This window comes from Chiloscyllium plagiosum, unplaced genomic scaffold (genome assembly GCF_037043375.1).
Source record: "Chiloscyllium plagiosum isolate Xiang-an unplaced genomic scaffold, Cpla_swu_hap1 HiC_scaffold_32, whole genome shotgun sequence".
In the NCBI taxonomy this organism is placed as follows: Eukaryota; Metazoa; Chordata; class Chondrichthyes; order Orectolobiformes; family Hemiscylliidae; genus Chiloscyllium; species Chiloscyllium plagiosum.
Genome location: NW_028270170.1, coordinates 5,722,054 through 5,744,182, shown reverse-complemented (window position 1 = coordinate 5,744,182; position 22,129 = coordinate 5,722,054). Strand labels below are relative to the sequence as shown.

The 22,129-nt window shown below is 40.3% G+C and overlaps 2 protein-coding genes across 3 annotated transcripts in view; one reads left to right on the top strand and one right to left on the bottom strand.

Annotated features, from left to right (window-relative positions):
* Window positions 1-4,362: 4,362 nt before the first annotated feature.
* Window positions 4,363-13,162, top strand: snf8 (SNF8 subunit of ESCRT-II). Of its 2 annotated transcripts, none has more exons than XM_043674797.2 (8): window positions 4,363-4,503; window positions 5,222-5,272; window positions 5,415-5,553; window positions 6,551-6,655; window positions 8,770-8,842; window positions 9,667-9,808; window positions 11,121-11,192; window positions 12,328-13,162. In XM_043674797.2, the coding sequence occupies exons 1-8, from the start codon at window positions 4,450-4,452 to the stop codon at window positions 12,463-12,465; spliced, it is 774 nt and encodes a 257-aa protein (XP_043530732.1). In that variant the 5' UTR covers window positions 4,363-4,449; the 3' UTR covers window positions 12,466-13,162. The 2 variants fall into 2 exon arrangements, with proteins under 2 accessions (XP_043530732.1, XP_043530731.1); XM_043674796.2 differs by having other exon boundaries at window positions 11,118-11,192.
* A 793-nt stretch (window positions 13,163-13,955) lies between these two features.
* ube2z (ubiquitin-conjugating enzyme E2Z) overlaps window positions 13,956-22,129 on the bottom strand; it is a 47,499-nt gene continuing 39,325 nt past the window's right edge. The window contains 1 exon segment of the mRNA XM_043674794.2: window positions 13,956-21,393. Coding sequence (XP_043530729.2) covers window positions 21,223-21,393 — 171 coding nt within the window. The 3' untranslated portion in view covers window positions 13,956-21,222.

Below are 22,129 nucleotides of genomic sequence, written 5' to 3'. Positions count from 1 at the left end.
TTCCTTCATGTTTTTATTCACTTGTGGGACATAGAATCCCTACAGTGTGGGAGCAGGCCATTTAGCCCATCAAGTCTGACTGTGTGGAATTTGCACATTCTCCCTGAGTCTGCTTGGGTTTCCTCCCACAGTTCAAAGATGTGCAGGTTAAACAAAGAACAAAGAACATTACAGCACAAGAACAGGCCCTTCGGCCCTCCAAGCCCGCGCTGATCCAGATCCTCTATCTAAAACTGCCGTCTGTATCCCTTTGCTCCCTGCCCATTCATATATCTGTCCAGATGCATCTTAAATGACGCTATTGTTCCTGCCCCTACCACTTCTGCTGGCAAAACATTCCAGGCCCCACCACCCTCTGCATAAAGAACTTTCCACGCATATCTCCCCTAAACCTTTCCCCCTCACTTTGAACTCATGCCCCTAGTAATTTGAGTCCCCCACTCTGGGAAAAAAGTTTCTTGCTATCCACCTTGTCCACACCTCTCATGATTTTGTAGACCTCAATCAGATCCCCCCTCAACCTCCATCTTTCTAATGAAAATAATTCTAATTTATTCAACCTCTCTTCATAGCCAGTACCTTCCATACCAGGCAACATCCTGGTAAACCTTCTCTGCACCCTCTCCAAAACATCCACATCCTTTTGACAATGTGGTAATAGATCTGTACACAGTATTCCAAATGTGGCCGAACCAAAGTCCTATACACCTGTAACATGACCTGCCAACTCTTGTACTCAACATCCTGTCCGATGAAGGAAAGCATGCCCTTTGCCTTCTTGACCACTTTACTGACCTGCGTTGCCACCTTCAGGGAACAATGGACCTGAACATCCATATCTCTCTGTATATCAATTTTCCCCAGTACTTTTCCATTTAATGTATAGTTCACTTTTGAATTGGATTTGCCCAGATTGAACTCCATCTGCCATTTCTCTGCCCATCTCTCCAATCTATCTATATTCTGCTGTATTCTCTGACAATCCCCTTCACTATTTGCTTCTCCACCAATCTTAGTGTCATGTGCAAACATGCTAAACAGCCAACTAATACTTTCTGCCAAATTATTTATATAAATATCACAAACAACAGTGATCCCAGAACAGATCTCTGTGGAACACCATTCGTCACAGGTCTCCATTTTGAGATGCTCCCTTCCACTACTACTCTCTGTCTCCTGTTGCCCAGCCAAATCTCTATCCATCTAACTAGAACACCCAGGACCCCATGCGACTTCACCTCCTCCATCAGCCTACCATATGGAACCTTATCAAACGCCTTACTAAAGTTCATGTATATGACATCAACAGCCCTACTCCCATCAATCAAGTTTGTCACTGCCTCAAATAATTCTATTAGGTTTGGAAGACATGACCTTCCCCGTACAAAACCATGCTGCCCATTACTGATAAGCCCATTTTCTTATAAATGGGAATAGATCCTATCCCTCAGTAGGTTCTCCGGCAGCTTCCCTGCCACTGACATCAGGCTCACTGATCTATAATTACCTGCTACCCTTCTTAAACAAGGGGACAACTTTGCAATTCTCCAGTACTCTGGGACCTCACCCAATGTTCAAGGATGCTGCAAAGATATCTGTTAAAGCCCCAGCTATTTCCCCTCTCACTTCCCTCAGTAACCTGAGGTAGATCCCATCCAGACCTGGGGACTTGTCTACCTTAATGCATTTAGATTTACCCAAAACTTCTTCCCTCCTTATGCTGACTTGACCTAGTGTACTCAAAAGTCTATCCCTATCCTCAGCATCCATCATGTCCCTCTCCTCGGTGAATACTGATGCAAAGTACTCATTAAGAATCTCATCCATTTTCTCTGACTCCACATATAACTTTCCTCCTTTGTCCTTGAGAGTGGGCCAATCCTTTCTCTAGTTACCCTCTTGCTCCTTTTAGATGAGAAAAAGGCTTTGGGATTTTCCTTAACCCTGTTTGGTTAGGTGAATTCTTAGAATGATAGAATCCCTACAGTGTGGAAACAGGCCCTTCGGCCCAACAAGTCCACACCGACCCTCCAAAGAGTCTCCATCCCAAACCCATTATTCTATGTTTATCCCTGACTAATGCACCTAACCTACATGTCCCTGAACACTATGGGCAGTTTAGCATGGCCAATTTACCTAACCTGCACATCTTTTGGATTGTGGGACAAACCTAGAGTACCCAGAGGAAACCCATGCTGACACAGGGAGAATATGCAAACTTCAAATAGATAGTCACCCAAGGCTGGAATCAAACCCAGGTCCCTGGAGCTGTGAGGCAGCAGTGCTAACCACTGCTGGTCACAATTGGTCATTCTAAATTGCCCATAGTGTTCAGTGATACGTAGGTTAGGTGTATTGTTCAGGGGGAAATGTAGACTAATAGGGTTGGGGAATGGGTCAGGATGGGTGACTCTTCAGAGGGTTGGTTTGGACTTGTTGGGCCAGAGTCTGTTTCCACACTGTAGGAATTTTAGGATTGTAGAAGTCAACACAGCACCCTTCAGAAGAGCATCCCATCTGAACCCAGATCCCCCTACCCTATAACCCAGCATTTCCCAAGGCCAATCCACCGATCCTGCATGTTTTTGACTGTGGGAGCAAACCAGAGCACCCAGAGGAAACCTACGCAGACACGGGGAGAATATGCAAACCCCACACATATGGTCACCTGAGGCTAGAATTGAACCTTGCCAATGGCTGTCTAGCATTTATTCCCCATCCCAAGTTGCCCTTAAAAAGGGGCTGGGTAGCTGACATCTCGAAATGCTGCAGTCTATACACTGTAGGTTCACCCACAATGCCCTTCAGGAGGAAATACAAGGATTTTGAACCAGCGACAGTGAAAAAAGTGTTAGGATGGAGACTGGCTTGGAGAGGAACTCACAGGGAATGGTGCTCTCATGTATCTGCCACCCTTGTCCTTCTAGGTGGAGGTGGTTGAGTTTGGAAGATGCTGTCTGAGGATCTTTGATGAATTTGTGCAGCGCATCTTGTAGATAGTACACACTGTTGCTACTGACTGCCAGTAGGAAAAGGAGTGGATGTATGTGGACGTCGTGGGCTGCTTTGTCCTGGATGGTGTCAAGGTTCTTGCATGTTTTTGGAACTGCACCCACTCAGGCAAGTGCGGAGTATTCCATCACACTCTTGACTTGTGCCCTGTAGATGGTGGATAGGCTTTGGGGAGTCAGGAAATGAGTTACCCACTGAAGTATTCCTAGCCTCTGACCTGCTCTTGTAGCCACTGTGTTTATGTGGTGAGTCCAGTTGAGTTTCTGGTCAATGACAACTCCCAGGATGTTGATAGTGAGGAATTCAATAACGGTAACACCATTGAATGTCAAGGGATGGTGATAAGATTTGTCTCTTCGTGGAGATTATAATTGCTGCTGGAATAAATTTTGGAAACCCATCCCCCTCCTCGTTAACAGCCCCTTGGCTGTACCTGCACTAAATGGCGTAGAATGGTTTAAGGGGGTGGCTCAATATCATTGTCACAAGGGCGATCATTGGCAATAAATGCAAATGTTTAAAACTTGAGATTCTAAACCATGAAATAAAACTTGGTTATTTAGCTTTTTAAAATTTTTATAAGATTAATTTTTTGCAAAGTCTAATCACATGCAATTGTTACTGGACCCTTAACCCATCTATTAAGAAAGAAACTAAATATAGACATGAAGGAGATCACAAAATACCTATTCAAAGTTCCTCTTTAGCTGTAAAGTACTTTGGATCCATGAATCATGAAAAGCACTTCAGAAAATGCAAGTCTGTCTTTGTTTTCTTTCTTATTCTGTTCATGGTATTTATAGTCCAACAGGTTTATTTGGAAGCACTAGCAACCTGGTGTTGTGTGATTTTTAACTTTGTCCACCCCAGTCCAACACTGGCTCCTCCACAACATGGAGGTGGCAAGGAAATACCAACAAAAGGAAATTAATTACTGCAGTTGCTGGAATCTGTACTGGAAAGAGTCATTTAGACTCCAAGTGTTAACTTGCTGGTGCTGTCTGGCCCGCTGTGATTCCCAGCATAAACAGTAGCAGAGACAATGTCCTCAGCGGAGACACCCCGACAGTAACAATTAAGGAAGTGGATGAGACAAAAGCGGAGGGAGGATGGGAAATGTAGTTTAATGTAGAGCGGAAAGGCTGGTGCTTAAATAATGCTGGGGAGAGGTTCGAGTCAAGAGGTTGGGGATGTGTTTATAATATAGTAACAAGGAAACTGTAACAGGTAACAATATGAGGAGTTACTGTAACGGTAGAAGAAGAATCGCGACTTGACAAGCTCCTGACATTGCTGCTTCCGTGTGGCAGGCGGATGGGGTCAGCGCTGAACCGGGAATAAGGCGGAGCTGGACGAGCTGCAGTCAGTGAATTGGGTTCCTCGTCCCCGATCTCTTTCTTGCAGTGAAAAATAAAGCAGGCCCAGAGACCCGCAAAGATGCACCGCAGGGGAGTTGGAGCCGGCGCCATCGCCAAGAAGAAACTCGCAGAAGTAAGTTACAATGTGCTGTGGTTTTCCTCTCCGGCTACAATCCATTAACACCTCCCAGCCCCAATATTTTGTCCACCTTCTCCATTGACAGTCAGTTTTGCTTTTCCTTAGTCTATCAGCCTTTTCTCCCAGTCACTATCCTGTTCCCCTCCTCCTCTCTCTCCACCCCCTGGATGATGGGGCGGGCTCGATTGGCTGAATGGCCTATTCTTGTTTCTATGAGGAGAGACACTGCTAACTAAGGACTAGTATCTTTCAAGAAAATAAAACCACGTTGCACCTGTCTATGGGTAGGATTCCCATCTGAATTAGAAGGCCATGCACTCTGCTCCTGAGCATCATTATCATCTCATCAGTTCTGGAACTAAGAACAAACCACTGTGTGAAATCTTGAAATATAACTTCTGATGGAACTATTGTGTAAAAGACCCAATTGAGTTATGTCCAGTGTTCTTGTCCAATATTTGTCCTTCAGGCAATGCTACTGAAAACAGACCAGCTGGTTAGTACCATGTTGTTTACAGAATCTTGTCATATATAAATTGTTTCCTACATTAAAACAGTGGATTAATTTTCAAAGTTCTTCTTTAGCTGTAAAGTACTTTGGATCCATGAATCATGAAAAACACTTCAGAAAATGCAAGTCTGTCTTTGTTTTCTTTCTTATTCTGTTAATGGTATTTTGCTGCTTAATGTTTGCTTACTTAATTTTCTTTAGGCTAAGTATAAAGAGCGAGGAACAGTGATGGCTGAGGATCAGCTGGTTCAGGTGAGTAACTATGAACTCAAACCCATTTAATTAATCTTTATTACTGTCTGAAATTGACACTTTTGGTTTCAGCTATGCCTTGTAAAGAAGATCAATGGTCTGTCCTATCGAAAGATTTCTGAATTTTTCTTGATCTTTACAGATGTCAAAGCAGCTGGAAATGTTCAAGACCCATCTGGAGGAATTTGCCAGCAAACACAAACAAGAGATTCGGAAAAGCTCAGAGTTTCGTGTTCAGTTTCAGGATATGTGTGCAACAATTGGAGTGGACCCTCTTGCCTGTAATCCTGTTCAGTCACCTCTCTCCAGTTTCATTTTGAATTCACATCTTCCCTGATCTTGAAATATTATCTTCATTGTAGAGAGAGTTTTATTCTATCTGACTCCATGCTGTACCTGTCCTGGGATTATTTGTTGGGACAGTGTTGAGGAAGTAAAAGAGTAGAGAAAGCTTTACTCAATATTTAATCTTGTGCTGTCCCTGTCTTGTGTGTGTGTTTGATGGGAATAGGAGCTTTACTTTCAGTCTAAAGGTGTAAATGGAGCTTTACACTATCTAACCCTGCACTGTCCCTGTCCTGGGAGTGTTTGATGGGGACAGTGTTGGAAGAACTTTACTTAGTTTATTTTCAGTTTAAAAGAGTAGAGGCTAACCCTCTACTGTAGCTAACTACTAGCTAACTACTCTAATGTAGCTAACCCTGTGCTGACCCTATCATGGGGACAGTGTAGAGAGAGCTTTACTCTATCTAACCCCATACTGTACCTGTCCTGGACTGTATTTATGGAGAGAATATCAAGGCACATTTACTTTGTTTAAAAAAAGTAGAGAGAAGTTTATTTTGTCTAAGCCCATGCTGTACCCATAGAGGGAGTGTTTAATAGGGCAAGTGTAGAGGAAGGTTCACCTTCAGTTTAAAAGCGTATAGAGAGCTTTGCTTTCAATGTAAGAGTAGGGAGAGCTTTACATCCTGGAGATTAGATTCAGAATATCTCTCTTGGGAGAATTTGATGGTGAGTGTGTTGAGGAAATTTTACTCTATATCTATCACCCACCCTAGTGCTGTACCTGTCCTGGAGTATTTGATGGGGCAGTGCAGAGGAAGCTTTACTTCCTGTTTAAGAGTAAAGTTCGCTCTGTACCTAACTTTGTGCTGTACCTGCCCTGGGAGTGTTTGATGTTGTGATGTGTGAGAAATTGATGAGACTTCTGTGCCCTTGCACTGATGAACAAAAATTGTCACATACACATAAGTTTACTTAATTTCCTCCTTGCAGCTGGCAAAGGATTCTGGTCAGAGATGCTGGGTGTCGGTGACTTCTACTACGAACTGGGAGTGCAAATTATTGAAGTGTGTCTGGCTCTGAAACACAGAAATGGAGGTGAATCTCTCATTATTCATGTTAAGTGAGTGAGATGGTTTGCATGAGACAGTGATTATGAGTGGCAATTTAAAACATACTTTCATCCAGGTTAGAAGCTTGCTTATGGAATGAAGATGGTTGAAGGATTTGAAAGTGCTGAACTTTAAAGTGTATGGGAGATGATACATCCACACAGTCCTCTGTGCAACAACAAATTCAATGTAGATATTTGCATAAAAGGGAATCCAAAAGGGCCAATTAGGGATCAAAAAAGGTGGCATGGATCATGGATCATGGATGAGCCATTAAGTAAGTATTTTGCATCTGTCTGTACCAAGGGAAATGTTGTTATCCAGGCCAGTTTTACAGAGGAGGAAGCCTAATCATTAGGAAGAAATGAAATGAAATGAAAAATTGATAGAGGAAATATTTGATGAGCTGATGGCACTGAGAGTTAACAAGGCACGAGGACTGGATGAAATGCAAGGAAGAAAGAGTGGACATTGCAGAGACACTGGCAGGAAACTTCCACCCCTTCCCTGGATTCAGGGATGGGGTGGAAGATTGGAGAATTTAAACTTCTCTTTTGAAGAAAGGTGTAATTTTGTAAGTATAACAATTACAAACTACTCAGTTTAACGTCATTGAGACAGGGAAACTTCTGGAAACACTAATTTGGAATAGATTTAATAGCCACATGGATTTATTAAAGACCAAAAAGCACTTAGTACAATGCCACACAACAGATTTGTGGAATAAAAGGATCAGTAACAAATTGGATATAAAACTGGCATGGTGATAGGAAGCAGTGAGTACTGTTTAATGGATATTATTCCAACTGGTGGGAAGTTTGTCGTGGAGTTTTACAGGGGTCTATGCTGGGATCCTTGCCATTCCGAACTTATGTAAATCTAGATCATGAAGTGCAGCGGACAATTTCAAAATTTGTAGATGACACAGAACTTTGAAGCATTGTAAATTGTGAGGATAACAGTGTAAAACTTCAAAAGGACATTGATAGGTCAGTGGATATGTGGCAGATGATGTTTAATGCTGATAAGTGTGAGGTGATACATTTTAGTAGAAAGAATGTAGAGAGACAGTATAAAATATGGTATTCTAAAGGCTGTGCAAGAGCAGACCTGGCTGTGTATGTGCACATATAGGTCAGATAGCTAGAGCATGGTTAATAAAACAAAGTAAACCCAAGCTTTATTAATGGGGGCATAGAGTACAACAGCAGGAGATTAAATGGAACCATAATAAGACACTAGTTCAACCTCAGCTAGAAAATAGTCTACATTTCTGCACGCCACACTTTAGGAAGGATGTGAATGTACTGGGGACGGTGCAGAAAAGACTAACAAGAATGGTTCTAGGATAATACACAATAAAGACAGTTAGAAGTTGGTACTGTTTCCCATGGAAACAAGAAGGCTAGGAGGAGATTTGACTAAAGTTTTGAAACTCCTCAAAGCTCTGGGCAGCAGAAAGGATGTAGAAGGAGAGGTTACAGATTTAAAGTGTTCAGAAAAGAAGTAAAAATGATGTGGTTCGAGTCTGGAAATGCACTCATAGGAATTGTGGTGGTGATGGGTTCAATCGAGGCATTCAAGAGGACATTGGATAATAACGCTCATTATTTATCAAGAAAAGGCAGGAGAATGATAATAAATCATGCCTATTCAGAGAGCTGGTGCAGACATGATGGGCTGAATGGGTTCCTGCACCATAATAGTTCTGTGATATAGCACTGAGTAAATCTGACATTGAGTTACATGAGAAATTAGGTCAGTTGACCAAACTGCTTAATTGGAAAACTAAGTTTTTTTTTTAATGTATGTCTTAAAGGAGGGATCGGATAGAGATAGAGAATTTAGAGAGGACATTCGTGGTTACAAATGATGGAGAAATGAAAGTTGAGATGTGCAAGAGTCACATTAGGAGGGTGGTGGGTTTTGATGTTACACAGAGAGAGTGGGGTGCAATCACGGTAAAACTATTAAGAATTGTGAAGCTGAAGCAAACCCAGTTAGCAAGCATGCAGGCGATGGATGAACAGAACTTGGTGTGAAAATGATCCCAACAAATGAGAAAAGCAACTTATGACGTACCTTTTAACTTCTTTGTAGGTCTGATCACATTGGACGAGCTGCACCAGCGTGTACTGAAAGGTCGAGGCAAGTTTGCCCAGGATGTCAGTCAGTGAGTAAAACAGGCAACTCCTAATGAAGGGGATCAATAATTGATTTAAGTCTGATCCTACCTTTATTTGCTTGAGTCTAGCTGTCTATCGTTCACTATGCAACACTTCATAGAATCAAAGCAATTTGGAGTACACAAGGGGGCCATTTGGCCCATGATGCTGGTTCTTTTAAAGAGCAATGATGCTGATGGTGATAATGATTGGAACTCCCTTCTGCAAATGGCAGTTAATCAAGCAATAGATATTAAATCTGAGATTGAAAAATTTGTGTTAACCAAATATCATAAGGGATTTGGTCTATAGGCAGGAATATGATGTTAGTTGACAGATCAGCCAAGTTGGAACTGGCTTCAGGTCTCCTCCTGTTCCTATGAAAAAAAAACTTTGGGGTGGGGGAAAAAACCTAGACCCAGGGTCCAAGACCTTCAAATTAAGTTTCTCAATGGCAGTCTCTAGAGGTATTACATCATATGAAAGAAAGTAGAAATCTAAAACTCAATTCCCTCCACGTTAAAAAAACTGTTGAGGCTGAGAATCCATTGAAAATGTCTGAATAACATGTAGCAAAATCCATTTAGATAATAATGTTAAAGGATTATGGAACCAAGGTGAAAAAGATACAGATTAGCCAAGGTCTAATTCAATAATGGAACAGGCTTGAGGGCTGAGTGGTCTCCTCTAATGTAGACATTGACTGATTTTTGTTTTTCTTTTATGGTATTTCATTTGCCCTTTAAATTAGTCACAGTAACCAATGACTTCTCCCTTTTGTTTCCTCTCCACTGGACACCCAACCACAACTCCACTTACCTTCCCTTCTCAGGGACGATCTCATTCGGGCCATCAAAAAACTGAAATCCTTGGGTAATGGTTTCAGTATAATCCCAATGGGAGGCGGATACCTGGTGCAGTCTGTCCCCGCAGAGCTGAATATGGATCATACAGTGGTGCTGCAGATTGCAGAGGTAGGTGACATCACTCAGTTTTGAGACACAGCTGGCGGACTGAGGGAACATTTGATAATAACCTGCAGCTTTTTATATAATCAAAACTCCCATAGCATGAAACAGAAGCAACTGTCAAACAAACTTCAACACTGAACCACATACAGAAGTATTGAGATAGGTGGTCAACGGTTTGTTCAGAGGCTAATAAGAAGCATCTTAAAAAGGGAGGAAGAGAGGTGTTGAAGTTCCAGAAAGCTGAAGGTACAATCATTAATGGTGGATAGTCTAAAATTGTGGATGTCTGACCAGGTGTGTGTATGTGGGAGATGCCCTGCTGTCAGATTTTACAAGTTGATTTATGACAACTGTTCATGTTCTGAGCTTCCCATGTCTTCCTATTACCACATATTTCAGCTCACTCTTGTTTGTAGACACCCTCTCGGTTTTTCTGGGATTTTAAAAAATTCACTTGTGGAATGTGGATGTCGCTAGCTAGATCAACATTTATTGCCTAATCACTATTTATCCTGGAGGAGGTGGTAGTGAGCTGACTTCTTGAATTGGTCTTTTAGCAGCAGGAAGGAGATATACCAGCACAACTCTTTCAGGATTTTGACTTCCTGATAATAAAGGAACAGCAATTTAATTCCAAGTCAGTGTGTATAGTTTGGAGAGGAACTTTGCAGTTGATGGTGTTTCTGTGTGTCTGCTGCCCTTGTCCTTTTGGGTGGAGGAGGTTGCAGATTTGGAAGGTGCCAGTAAAAGGGGTGATGCTGAGTTAGTGTTGGGTACTGCAGTAAAGAAAAAACATCTTAAAATATCTAGGAGCAAATAAGCTTCTCCACAAAGCCTTAACAACGTTTGGCTGTTAACTACTTCACAGGATGGTCCAAAGTTTTTTTTGAAGTGTAGTCAATGTTGTAACATAGAAATTCAAAAGCAAATGAGCACACTGCAATCTACCACAATCAGCAATGTGACAATGGCCAGATTTGAATTGTTGACTTTGGGACAATTACTGGTCACTAGGGAGAATTCACCTACTGTTCACAATCCTACTGTGGGATTGTTCACATCCACCTGGGGTGCAAACTGGACCTTTGTTTAATAAAGTCTTATTACCAGCATCTGTGCAGCACTCCCTCAGGTGTTGCACTAGGCATGTCAGCCTAGATTCTTGAACAGACTGAGACTGAAGTTAGTTTCCCCTCTAGTAAGTGACCAGATAAAGGGCATGAATGAGAAACTGGGATAATTAGGGATAAAACTGACAACTGTCTTATGATAGGGAGAGAGAGATTAAACTCAGCCATTTTGTGTCTTTCAGAAGAATGGGTATGTAACAGTCAGTGAAATTAAGTCCAGCCTGAAGTGGGATGCTGAACGTACTAACCAAGTACTGGTATGTATACCTACCATCTCCAGTCTCTCCTTCTTAGAACAGACTAGGCTGTCTGCTGAGACTGACATCATATTTTCCATAGTCTGACAGAACAAAGGAATGGTAAAACTGGAGTCAGGCACAGGCAAAAACATTGATTCTATACTTCTATCAAATATGGATGTCATTTTTGAAATATTGCTTTCTTCAAATAAGGAAAACTGCTAATAAAGACAGCCCATGTAAGCTAATAGAGCTGAAACAGAATGCTTCCAATAAATGACTGGACTTTTGTGATTGTATGTTAGGGTTATTTGGGAAACCAAAGAATGAAAACATAGACAAACAGCTGGTAAAACCTTCTCTGTGATTTTGCACATCTAGACTAATGTGGATGGCAAATATGAAGATGTCAAGAAACACATTAATTATTTGCATTTTTAAAAAATCTTCATGATACATTACATTCCTTTGGTTCCCCATTAAATGTTAGTGTTCAACATTTTCATATTTTAAACTTCTGTGACATTGTCACCTTTCAGTGGTTTATTTAAAATTACAGCAACAAGCTTTTTCCCAGGGTGAAGGATTCAATAACGAGAGGTCATGCTTTCAAGAAAGGTGGAAAGTTTAAGGGAGATACACGCGGCAAGTACTTCACACAGAGGGTGATGGGCATTTGGAATGTGTTACCAGCAGATGTGGTAGAGTCAGACATGGTAGCATCATTTAAGATGCATCTGGACAGATGCATGAGTAGGTGGGGAGCAGAGGGATACCAATGCTTAGGAATTGACCGACAGGTTTAGATAGTATATTTGGATCGGCTCAGGCTTGGAGGGCCGAAGGGCCTGTTCCTGGATTGTAAATTTTCTTTGTTCTTTTCTTTGTTCAAATCCATTCAAGTGATTATATTCCCACTCTACTTTATTCTCATTCTACTAATATATCATTTCTCGATGTTTACCTAATTTGCCATCTGCATGAGTCACCAGCTGTTCCTCCCACTAGCAACTTGGTTATTCTCACTGCTCTGCAAAGAATTTGTTTTCTTTTCATTACAGCGGGGGAGGATGGGGATTTAGCTGTGAATAAGGCGTTAACAATTTAGATGAGAATCTGTGTCAAAAACTCTTGCCGTTGTAACCTCTTTCAGGAACATTTGTTGAAAGAAGGCTTGGCGTGGATAGATAAACAAGCTCCTGAAGAGCCTCAATACTGGTTACCTGCACTCTTTTCCGATCTATACTCCCAAGATGTCACTCCTGAAGAAGCTGATGCAAGTTTGCTGTGAGGAAAAATTAATACTTCAGTCCAGAGAGTGAATAGACTCCATCCACCTTGATGGTTCTGACACCAGAATGAAAGACTGGATGTTCAAGTTCTGGATACACAAATCTTTTTGTAGCAGGCAACTTCCAGTATCCCTGCATATGATACTTGCACAATTAAATGGCATTTCTCAGCCTTTAACCACTGGAAACTAACCCAAGGTATTGTACTGCTACACACAGGGTTTGGATTTTGAAGAAAAAGTCATTTGACACATCTGTCCAAACATTTTAAAATTGCCGTTGAAGTGGTGTTGCTGCAGATCAAGAGTTGGGAGCAGAATATTTGACCTGCAGAATTGTCTGGATAAGTCGACTGAAATACTAATCTCCCGCTAAAGCTTGTAATTTTGCTGGTGATGAAGATATACAAAATATTGGTCAGAAAAACAACAACTGGGTCAGTTGTGCCTGTCTTGCTCTCATAATGATGACTTCTTATTCTTCCCCTGACCCCAAATCTTTGACTGAGAAGTTACCACTTGAAGGCAAACCTTGGCATTGGCAAGGTTTTGTATTACAAAACTCAATTCAATTTAATTTTGTCAAAAGAAACCATGTAATGGAGAGTTTAATTTTGCACCAAACATTCACTGATTTAAAAGTTTCCAGCAGTGCACACATCACTTTCCTATGATTCATTAAAAGCAGCTTGCTGAATGCCAGTTTTTATGATTGAATCCAAATGCAGATGAATACTGACTGACGATTAAGATTTTCTTTTCCTTCTGCTAGTCAGGATGTCCCCGTGCCCTGAAGCAGTTGGCAGTTACATAAACTGCACGTACTCAAAAGCCAGTTAAGTAGTTAAACTGACCCGTTCGATCAGCCCCCGAATATAATCTTCCTACCTCTAGGGCAGGTCCTGACTCGACTTTCGTCTCTGTCTTCACAAACCACACACTGTAATGGTTCATTGTACAAACGACAAACTGACAGCTTAGATATGAAGCTGTGTTTCCATGTTGCTGGAGGGAAAGGAGACAGGCACTTTGAATAAAAGTATGAGAGTCCTTAAATCACCTCCATCTTTCTGTCCCCTTGTGGAAAGTGGAGGAAAAGATTTTGAAAAGTTGCGATGATTGGACTACAGTGGTTCTAGGTGGGGGGGTGGGAGAGACGATACAGACTCAGAACTACAAATCCTGTGAACAATAAGTATTTTGTCAGTAGAAGGTTTCTGCCTATTTGGTAGTCAGAGGAGTCAGTTTTAAAATAGTGGTAAAGGAACTGAGAGGCTGTTGGGAAGATGAAAAGTTATTTACATACTAACAGCTATAGGGAAAGAAGGGGGAAATTGGGATGAATGTAAAGTTGGTACAGATATGATGCGCATATGGCCTCTATGTGCTAAGTTTGCTTTCATTCAACTAATAACCACAATAAGCCCACTGACTCTTTCCCAGTGTAGCTCTAAGCAGAATAAATTAAGTGAATCATGCAATTTAGTAGATTTTGTCATCAGCAAATTTTATTGCACCAAAAATTTGAATTGTCACTTATATACAATATGAAACAATATAAACATCAGTGCTTTTTCCTAGTTTGCATATTAGTTGTTAACCATGATTAGACAATCTTTAACCACGTGCATCTATTAAATTGGTGTCATAGCTGAACCCAACCAGCAGTACCAGATTGGCAATTCAATGGGGCTTTACCTTCACTCTTGTTACCTTGAAATGAAGTACCAGCGAGCTAATAGATGTGTATATAATCCACAGCAAGTAATCCAATAGAAAATTATATCCATTTCAGATGTGTCCAAACCAGCGGGTGAATGAATTATCACTTAACAGGTATGGGAGGCCCTTGTCAGAAGACACTCCCCAATACACAGATTGTTTATCTTGTAAGGCATCATAACTGAGGTGTAAGTAACATGAGAAACCAAGGCAGTGAAAAGACACACTTTTTAAATTTCCAAAAGGAGCTGTTTTTTACACAAACTCTCACCTCATGCAATATTGTCTTTTTCTTACGTTGAGGTGTAAGTCAAAGATACCACAGTCCATATCCAGTACCTCCTGCAAACGACCACTGCTTAACCTTCAATACTAGCATTGTGTTTGACAAAGAACATCATGAGTCACTGGTTTGAGACTGCCTGATACACAAGCACTTTTCCCACAAGAAATGCCAGAGAGCGACTGGAGATGGAAAGGCAAGCTGAGAACTGAGGCCAATTGCCAGTAACTCCACTCAAACCATGCGTGACAGAGAATATTCTGCTCCATATGGTCCAGTGACATCTTACTTTTACATCCGAAGATGGAGCAGATACTGAATGTTGGAAAACATTATAATGAAGTTTCTGTACCTGAGTATAGAAGTGAAAGGTAATGTCTCAGTGGTACATAGTAGAGAGGGGTGTTTATCAGTTTGCCAATGGATGGCAATGAATACTGTGCTGAGGGATGGAGGAAGTGCCTCAGCAATCTAACTGAAACATGTCATGATGGTTGTGGAAGGAGCTCGGATTACCAGGCCTTTCAAAAAATGAGCATACCTTTTAAACAAGAAACATTTCTCACATTAACTATACTTCACAGCTCTAGGCAAATTGCTCTTCTCTGAAATGCTGCTTTAAGCAGCTTTAATCCTCATTGTACTCCCATCATCTCTGGCCTTGGGAATATTACCCTATGTCAATGTTTTGCCTGGCATGGGAATCGGAAATAATTGTGCAGCCAAGTTTAAGGTGAGGCCCAAAAGTGAAACAAACATGTTACCATCAACAATATTAAACGCAGAACAGATAACTGATATACTGAATGTCTCTCCCCTGGGTAAATTGCAGCAGTTCAATTATAGATTTAAAAAAAATAACGCAGCAGGTTGTAGGTAATGGATTAAGTTCTGACCAATATGTTTTGACATTAGCCTGATGGATACACCACAGACCATAGCTGTTGACTCTTTCAACTTTCTCTTCCACTGTAACCCCTAGGCTTAAGATTCTATTGAATATCAGGCTTCTAAGGTTAAGTCCTTCCAATGTAGTGCTGGTTACCCTGCAAAAGATGTTGCATGTCCATGGACAATACTCCAAGCCTTTTAGTTACAAGCGTAACTGACCTGCATCCTGCTTTCTAAATACTTCCTTCAATGCATTTGAAGTAAAATAAAGTTCCTGTTTGATAAGCTGTTTCCTCAAAATAAATGGATCAACCACCCTCAATCACAATTCAGTAAAAACTGGAGTACAATTTTTTTATCCTGTCATGGCAGTGCAAGAATCCTTAGAAATCATTAGAATTCCATGGAACTGGTCGAGTAATTGAATATCTAACCAATCATATAAAAATGGATCTTGTTAAATACACTTGTTCCAACATAGCAACAGGACTTTGCGGTGCGGGGGGGGGGGGGGGAACTTGTTTTAAGGCATACTTGGTTTCAGATTGAAAGGACAAACATTGTTTGAAAGCAGGAAACAGAGCTGGTTCAATTCTGAACGTAAGTCAGTAAATAAATTAAATGAAGAACTGTTCTGGGTGTAGTAAACCATTTCTATTGCAGATGACATTAACTGTGAAAGGGATTCTGCTGTGTTGCAACAAGCTTGGATTTAGATATATGTAACATAAACTAGGTTACCAAATGGAAGTGATCTCATATCCCTGTGTTCCTTTACTGGACGATCTTTCTGTTTCATTGTACGTGGTTGGAAGCCCGAATGGTGACAATACATTGTAATTATAAGATTAAAAATAAATTGCAAAAACAGGTCTTGTGATGGCATTAATGAAAATGTGAATTTGCCTTAAAATAGTGGCTATCATCCTAACTGAAATTGCAAATGGGGCTGCTAAAGTGATCTGACATCAGTTCAAACTCTTAGGGGTGCCCAATCAGGAATGTAACACAAGAATCCAAAATCTGAAATAACAAGCAATTTTTAAAATCTGTATATATTTATACATTTCAGGGAAAACCTACATGAGCCTTTGCCATTAATTGGAGTGTTTTGTTTAACACTGATTATGAAGCATCACAAATATAGATGTAATCTCTGATGTGGCTTCATTTTAGGGAATTTACATTTATTTTGTAAAACATGCACTCAATCCTCCCCACCCTCACCTTGAAAGCAACAAACTTTTGCTGATATGGTTGCCAAAAGCAGACGGTCCTTTTGTACCATCCCTAAAATGTCTTTCTTAATGAGCAAACTGTACACTGCTTGACTATGGAGTGTATCACATCTTAACCTGACTGTAATTCAACAAGTGTGCATATTCCAGCAAAGGCTTCTGAACACCGGTCAGGGCAGAAACAGTGGCTGATTTTTACACCTACAATTTGCCCACAAATGCTGAGGTCAACAAAAGCAGTCTAAATGTTGCACTGGTATTAGCAAACTTGCTACACTGAGGAATTGGATTGGTGACAGCTCTGGTTTTTATGATGAGCGCTGCAGTGGCAAGCACATTCACCAACTCAACTGCACAGGGGAGCTAATCAAACCATTTTAGATTAGTGGGAGATTATCAGTGACAGAGAAAGAAATTTTGGTAACTCTCAATATGCACACTTTCAAGTTATCTGCCACAATCTTTAGATTGAACTAGGATTCTATTATCAACATATTCAAGGTTATTATACATTTATGGATGCCTGTAGAATAAACTTCCATTATTTTGAGTAAACACTCAAGGCAAGTTTAGAATCATTGTCAAAGATGGCAGTAAGTGTAATACTGATCACCAAGTAACCCCATAACAAAGGATTCAAATCTCATTCTTTATGATCAAGTGATGAACATAGGTGCCAAACATAGAAACCGTCTGTCCCATTTGGATAACCTGAAATTTTGTGGTTAGGAAGCCAATGATAAGCTTGATCTGTATGATACTATATGGTAAGTGATATCCTTCAACTGGAGATATCTAACAGGGCTGAGTGATCTCTTGCTGGTAGTTCCTCCGTTTGCCCCTGTTCCTTACCTGTATGCAATTCCTCAATAAGGTCTCATACTCGATTTACTTTGGGTTTTGTAGCTGCACCCAATCTCTGTACTTACAATGATGTTCATGTTCCATCAATGCAGACTGCTCCAGGATCAGAACCATTGTCCTGTTGGTTCCAATTCCAGGCAGGAGAAAGGGATGTTGAGACCAACTATAGCACCAAGATCACCTTATAATTAACACTGGTCAGTGACTGTCCCAGCGCTGTGTCAAAAAGCAAGGTCAGTGGAATGAGAAGTTGTAAATGAGAAATTTCGCAGCTAGCTCATCAGCAACTCCATCACAAATTCTCTCCAGTAATACACTGAGTTACAATTCAACCTGAAAAAAGTTCCACTGTTTACTTTTGCAATGCAATCACAAGATGTGCAGAGATGGCTTATAACATCAATATACAAAGCAGCAGCTAAACACCCAGCACTAGGTTGTATCTCACTCTACTCCAAGGCCTGAGAATACTTTTTCAGCTAACTGTGCTGAAATATTGAAAGTAAATGTTTATTCAATTCCATGAAAAGGGAACCAAATGTTTAGACTATTTACACACAAGAAAAATCTTTACAGTTTCCACCAGACATTGCACAGAATTGCTCAATTATTAGTATTTTCACATGGCTTGTGAGTGAATGATGGCACCACTTTGACATGGTAACAAATGGGCTATTCATCATTAATAGAATCTGGCATTAGAAAACTGCCAAGTACTTAAGAGATGAATAAACCCATTGCTCTAATCTGGGTAGCAACGGGTTAAACTTTTTTTTAAAAAACATTAAAAGCAATAATGCAATTAAGGAGGTTCCAGAAACATAAACAAGGTGTAACAGTTACTCAACTTATTAAAAGACAGGAGATTTAAAGCCATTATTACTACTTCTAAGTCAATGGCTTGGGCTGAATTATTTCAAAATTTATTTTAGATTACTTGACCAATGGCAATATTTTGCTTTAGATCATAAGTTGCAAGAGTTGGGAGCTGTTTAACTGTTAACACCTCAGAAGCAAAAAAACCAAAAATCAGTGACTTTCCTTAACTCTAAATAAACAATGTCTCCGGCACAGGTCAAGTAACATGAAAGACAGGGGGTTAACTGAGGTGTCTCTGAACTTGCTGTAAATTGCATCAGTGGAAATGAGGTGATGAGATCAGTCACTCTCATTTGTATCTTCTGAAACATCTCACAAGGGTAGCCACAACACATAACAGTCTCATGGCTGCAATATGTACAGTATGTTCAGCAGACAGGGTTTTTTTTTTGGGGGGGAGCAAAAAAGAGAAATACTCTTGTCTGCAAGAAATTCTTATCTAGTAGTTTGGTTCACCCAGGATGAAGCGCCCTGAACCAAGCTGCTTCACATACATACAATCTTTGTATCAAATGGTTTCTTTAAAACTTGTTTGACTGTACAATAAAGTAACAGTAGCTGGGTTATGGGAATAATGTAAAGTCACATCACAGCACAAATACATCAGGTACCATGTTCCAGGTATCCCACGTTAATTGGGATTTAGCTGTCAGGACCATGGCCAGAGGAACTGGGAGCAGGATTTGGGGAGACTTTCAATGTAAGGGAAGAAGAAAACAGGAATTTTCATCATCAAGGGAGGGTGAGGATTTTGCTGTCAGTGATTCCCCACTTTCTGAACTTTTCCACGTATATCTAATTGATCCAATAACATGCCTGTTGTATTGGAGGAGGCATGATCTTGAAACTATTGGTATTCATAAACCTTGGACAAACAAACAAAATTGAAACTGGGACAAAGCTGCAATGGACTGAATGGAATCTCTGAATGAAACAACAATGTCCCAAATTCAGATTACCAGCATTTCACTTCCATCAGATATCCCAACAGCTGCTATTCTGTCAAATGATAAGGTCAGAGCGTACTGACTGGTCCAGCTTTCCAGCCTTCCATTGAACAGACAGAAAGCAAAATCAGGCTGTCCTCCTGGGAGTCATCAAAGGAAGGCTTACAAAATTTGTTTTAAAAATTAACAGCTTCTAAAAACACTCTCCTTTATAAAGGAAGTTGGGGGGGGGGGGGGTTCATTAAATCTTTAAGAGTAGTACTAAGAATTATTTATGATGACATCAGGTTTTGTCCAAGCAGAATCCAGAGTCACATTTTAAAATTTTATCTGTGATCACAAACAATTTTATATCATTCACCTGACCAGCAAATCCTCAATGGATTAGAAGTCAAACAGGTCGGAAAGATTAGATCAGACTGAAGCTATAAAAATTGCACCTTTGCAGCCTCTTGGACTATATCTGAACCTGCATTTGGGAGAGCAGAAGGAATGCTCAGAACGCAGTGATGAAGTCAAAGAGTAGGGGGAGCAAAGACACATTGATACAGTATGCACAGAAAACTATTGGAAAAAAGATTTATATTTACCTCAATACTGAAGTTACTTAAACAAATTTGAACAGTGCTTTGACCAACCAGAGGTGCACTTGCTATGACCAGAAATCACCTCCAAACCTCTGCCCTATCCATACAACAAAGACTTTGAGACAACTGGTCAAGAGGATATTTTTAGCAGATATTTCTCTCTGGTAATCCAAGTTGCACTTAGTTGAATTTTCATCATGTCCCCATTTATTTTCTACAGCTCAACATCCCCTTACAAGCTTTCTAACAGGGGCAACAGATTTCAGAACAGATTACCAATGTGCAAAGTTTTCAGCCACCATGCATGCAAATAGAGCAGACTGTGATGAACTCAGGACATTTGCCAATTTGTGGATTGAACATCAGATCAAGTCTCTCCTAAATGGATGACTGGTTTATATAGTACATAGACATCTCTCTCTAAAATATATGCATCTTTGGGAAGCCAATAAAAGGGGTTATAATGACAGTCACTTTTCCTTTAACGTTGGTACTCTGCTACAAGAGAAATCCAGTATCAATACAGCTATGTGGTGCCATAGATCAGTACAGGGCTTGCTTGGTGAGATTTATAGAAACCCTCCACAAAAGAGAAACATGAAAAAAATCCATGTTTGACCCATCTGAATTAAACATGAAACAGCCCTTAAGTAAACAGCTTTTCCGTCACTTGCCACACATTTAACAAAAGTGTGTTGGATTCTGTTTGAAAGATTGAACGGATTAAAACAGGTACATGTATCAATTTGCAACAGATTCAACACCATATCAGGAAATGTCATTGTTAAATGAAGTAAATTAATTCTGTGGATTTTGTAGTTAACATTTAAACACAGTTGTCAGACACCAGCCTCAGAATACCCATTGTATGGTGCTGTTGCAAGACGACTGGACATGTAATCCATGAATACCTGAACAGTCTCATCATACCAGAGATCGTCTCCAGAGATGTTCTCATATAGATCTCAGTATATTTAAAAAAAAACATCCACACTGTCTCCTACAGGTGGCTATACTGATGAAGCAAGAGGCTAAACCTTGTGGGTAACAATGGACATTACAGAGCAATGTTTTACAGTGAAAATATTGCCCTGCAAAAAAATAAGTATAGATTGGAGAGCTAAAACTTTAAAAAATTATAATCAAGAGATTCTTACCCAAGCCAATTCTCTCCTTTTACCATTACAAAGCCAAAGCTGAGTAAAAAACAGGCTTCCACAAAGATACCAGATCCTTGGTCTATATACAAAACCACGTGAGAGGTCTCACTCCTGGATGCCTGAGCTTTAGCCCAGCTTCCCTGGATCCTCACCATTACATACACGGGCTGTCCCAGTGTTCGTATTCTAAGGGTGAGAAGTGCCTTGACTGTCTTGTTCGGTTCCTGAAGAGCTGCTGTCAGAGTCTGCCTCTATTGCTTCTTCTTCATTTTTCTTTTTCAACCTCTGTCTTATGGCTTGCAGGCGATTCAGTAAGGTCTGGTAATCAAAATGACCTCGCCTCTCCCCAAAAGGATCCTGTGAGAGAAAGAAGAACATGCCCATGTATTTTACTGCAAAGTTTTAAATCAAATTTTGCAAAATATCTTTAACATTTGCAATCATTTTGTTTCTATGAAAACGAATAATACTCTGAAGAAAAAATACTCCTGACATTTTCTTTTCTCTAACTGTACCCTAACTTTCTCAACGGCAAATAGTTGTATTATACCAAAAAAAACTGATTTCAGCTTTTAATAATTTTATGATCCTGATTAGCAAAAACACAATTGTTTACTTTAATTATGCAATTTACAGACACTACTCAAGTGATAGTTATGTACATAGATAAATGCACACACACAAAGACTGTTAACATTTTATAGAACACAGGTCGGAATAGGCAGAAGTGCTTGAAAGCTGGGACAGGAAGAAACTGGTGAAGAGGCCATACGGGATTTCTAAATGACTATATAAATTTGAATGTTCTGGGGAAATGAAATTTCAAAACAAGGTCAGAGGTAGCTTCTTACCATGATTTAGTAAACATGAACTTAAAGCAAAGATCTGCAGGAATGCTAGAACTAAACAAAAGGAGGAAAAGTGAAATCACTCACAACAGTTTGGTTTGTGGAGAGATGACTTAAGTGCTGCTCCTATAGTTAGGGATTTTGGGCATTTGGCTGAATGCATTGTGGTACAGGAAGGGCTTTGGGAAGTAACAAAAAAAACCCAAAGAACTGCGGATGATGTAAATCAGAAACAAAAATAGATA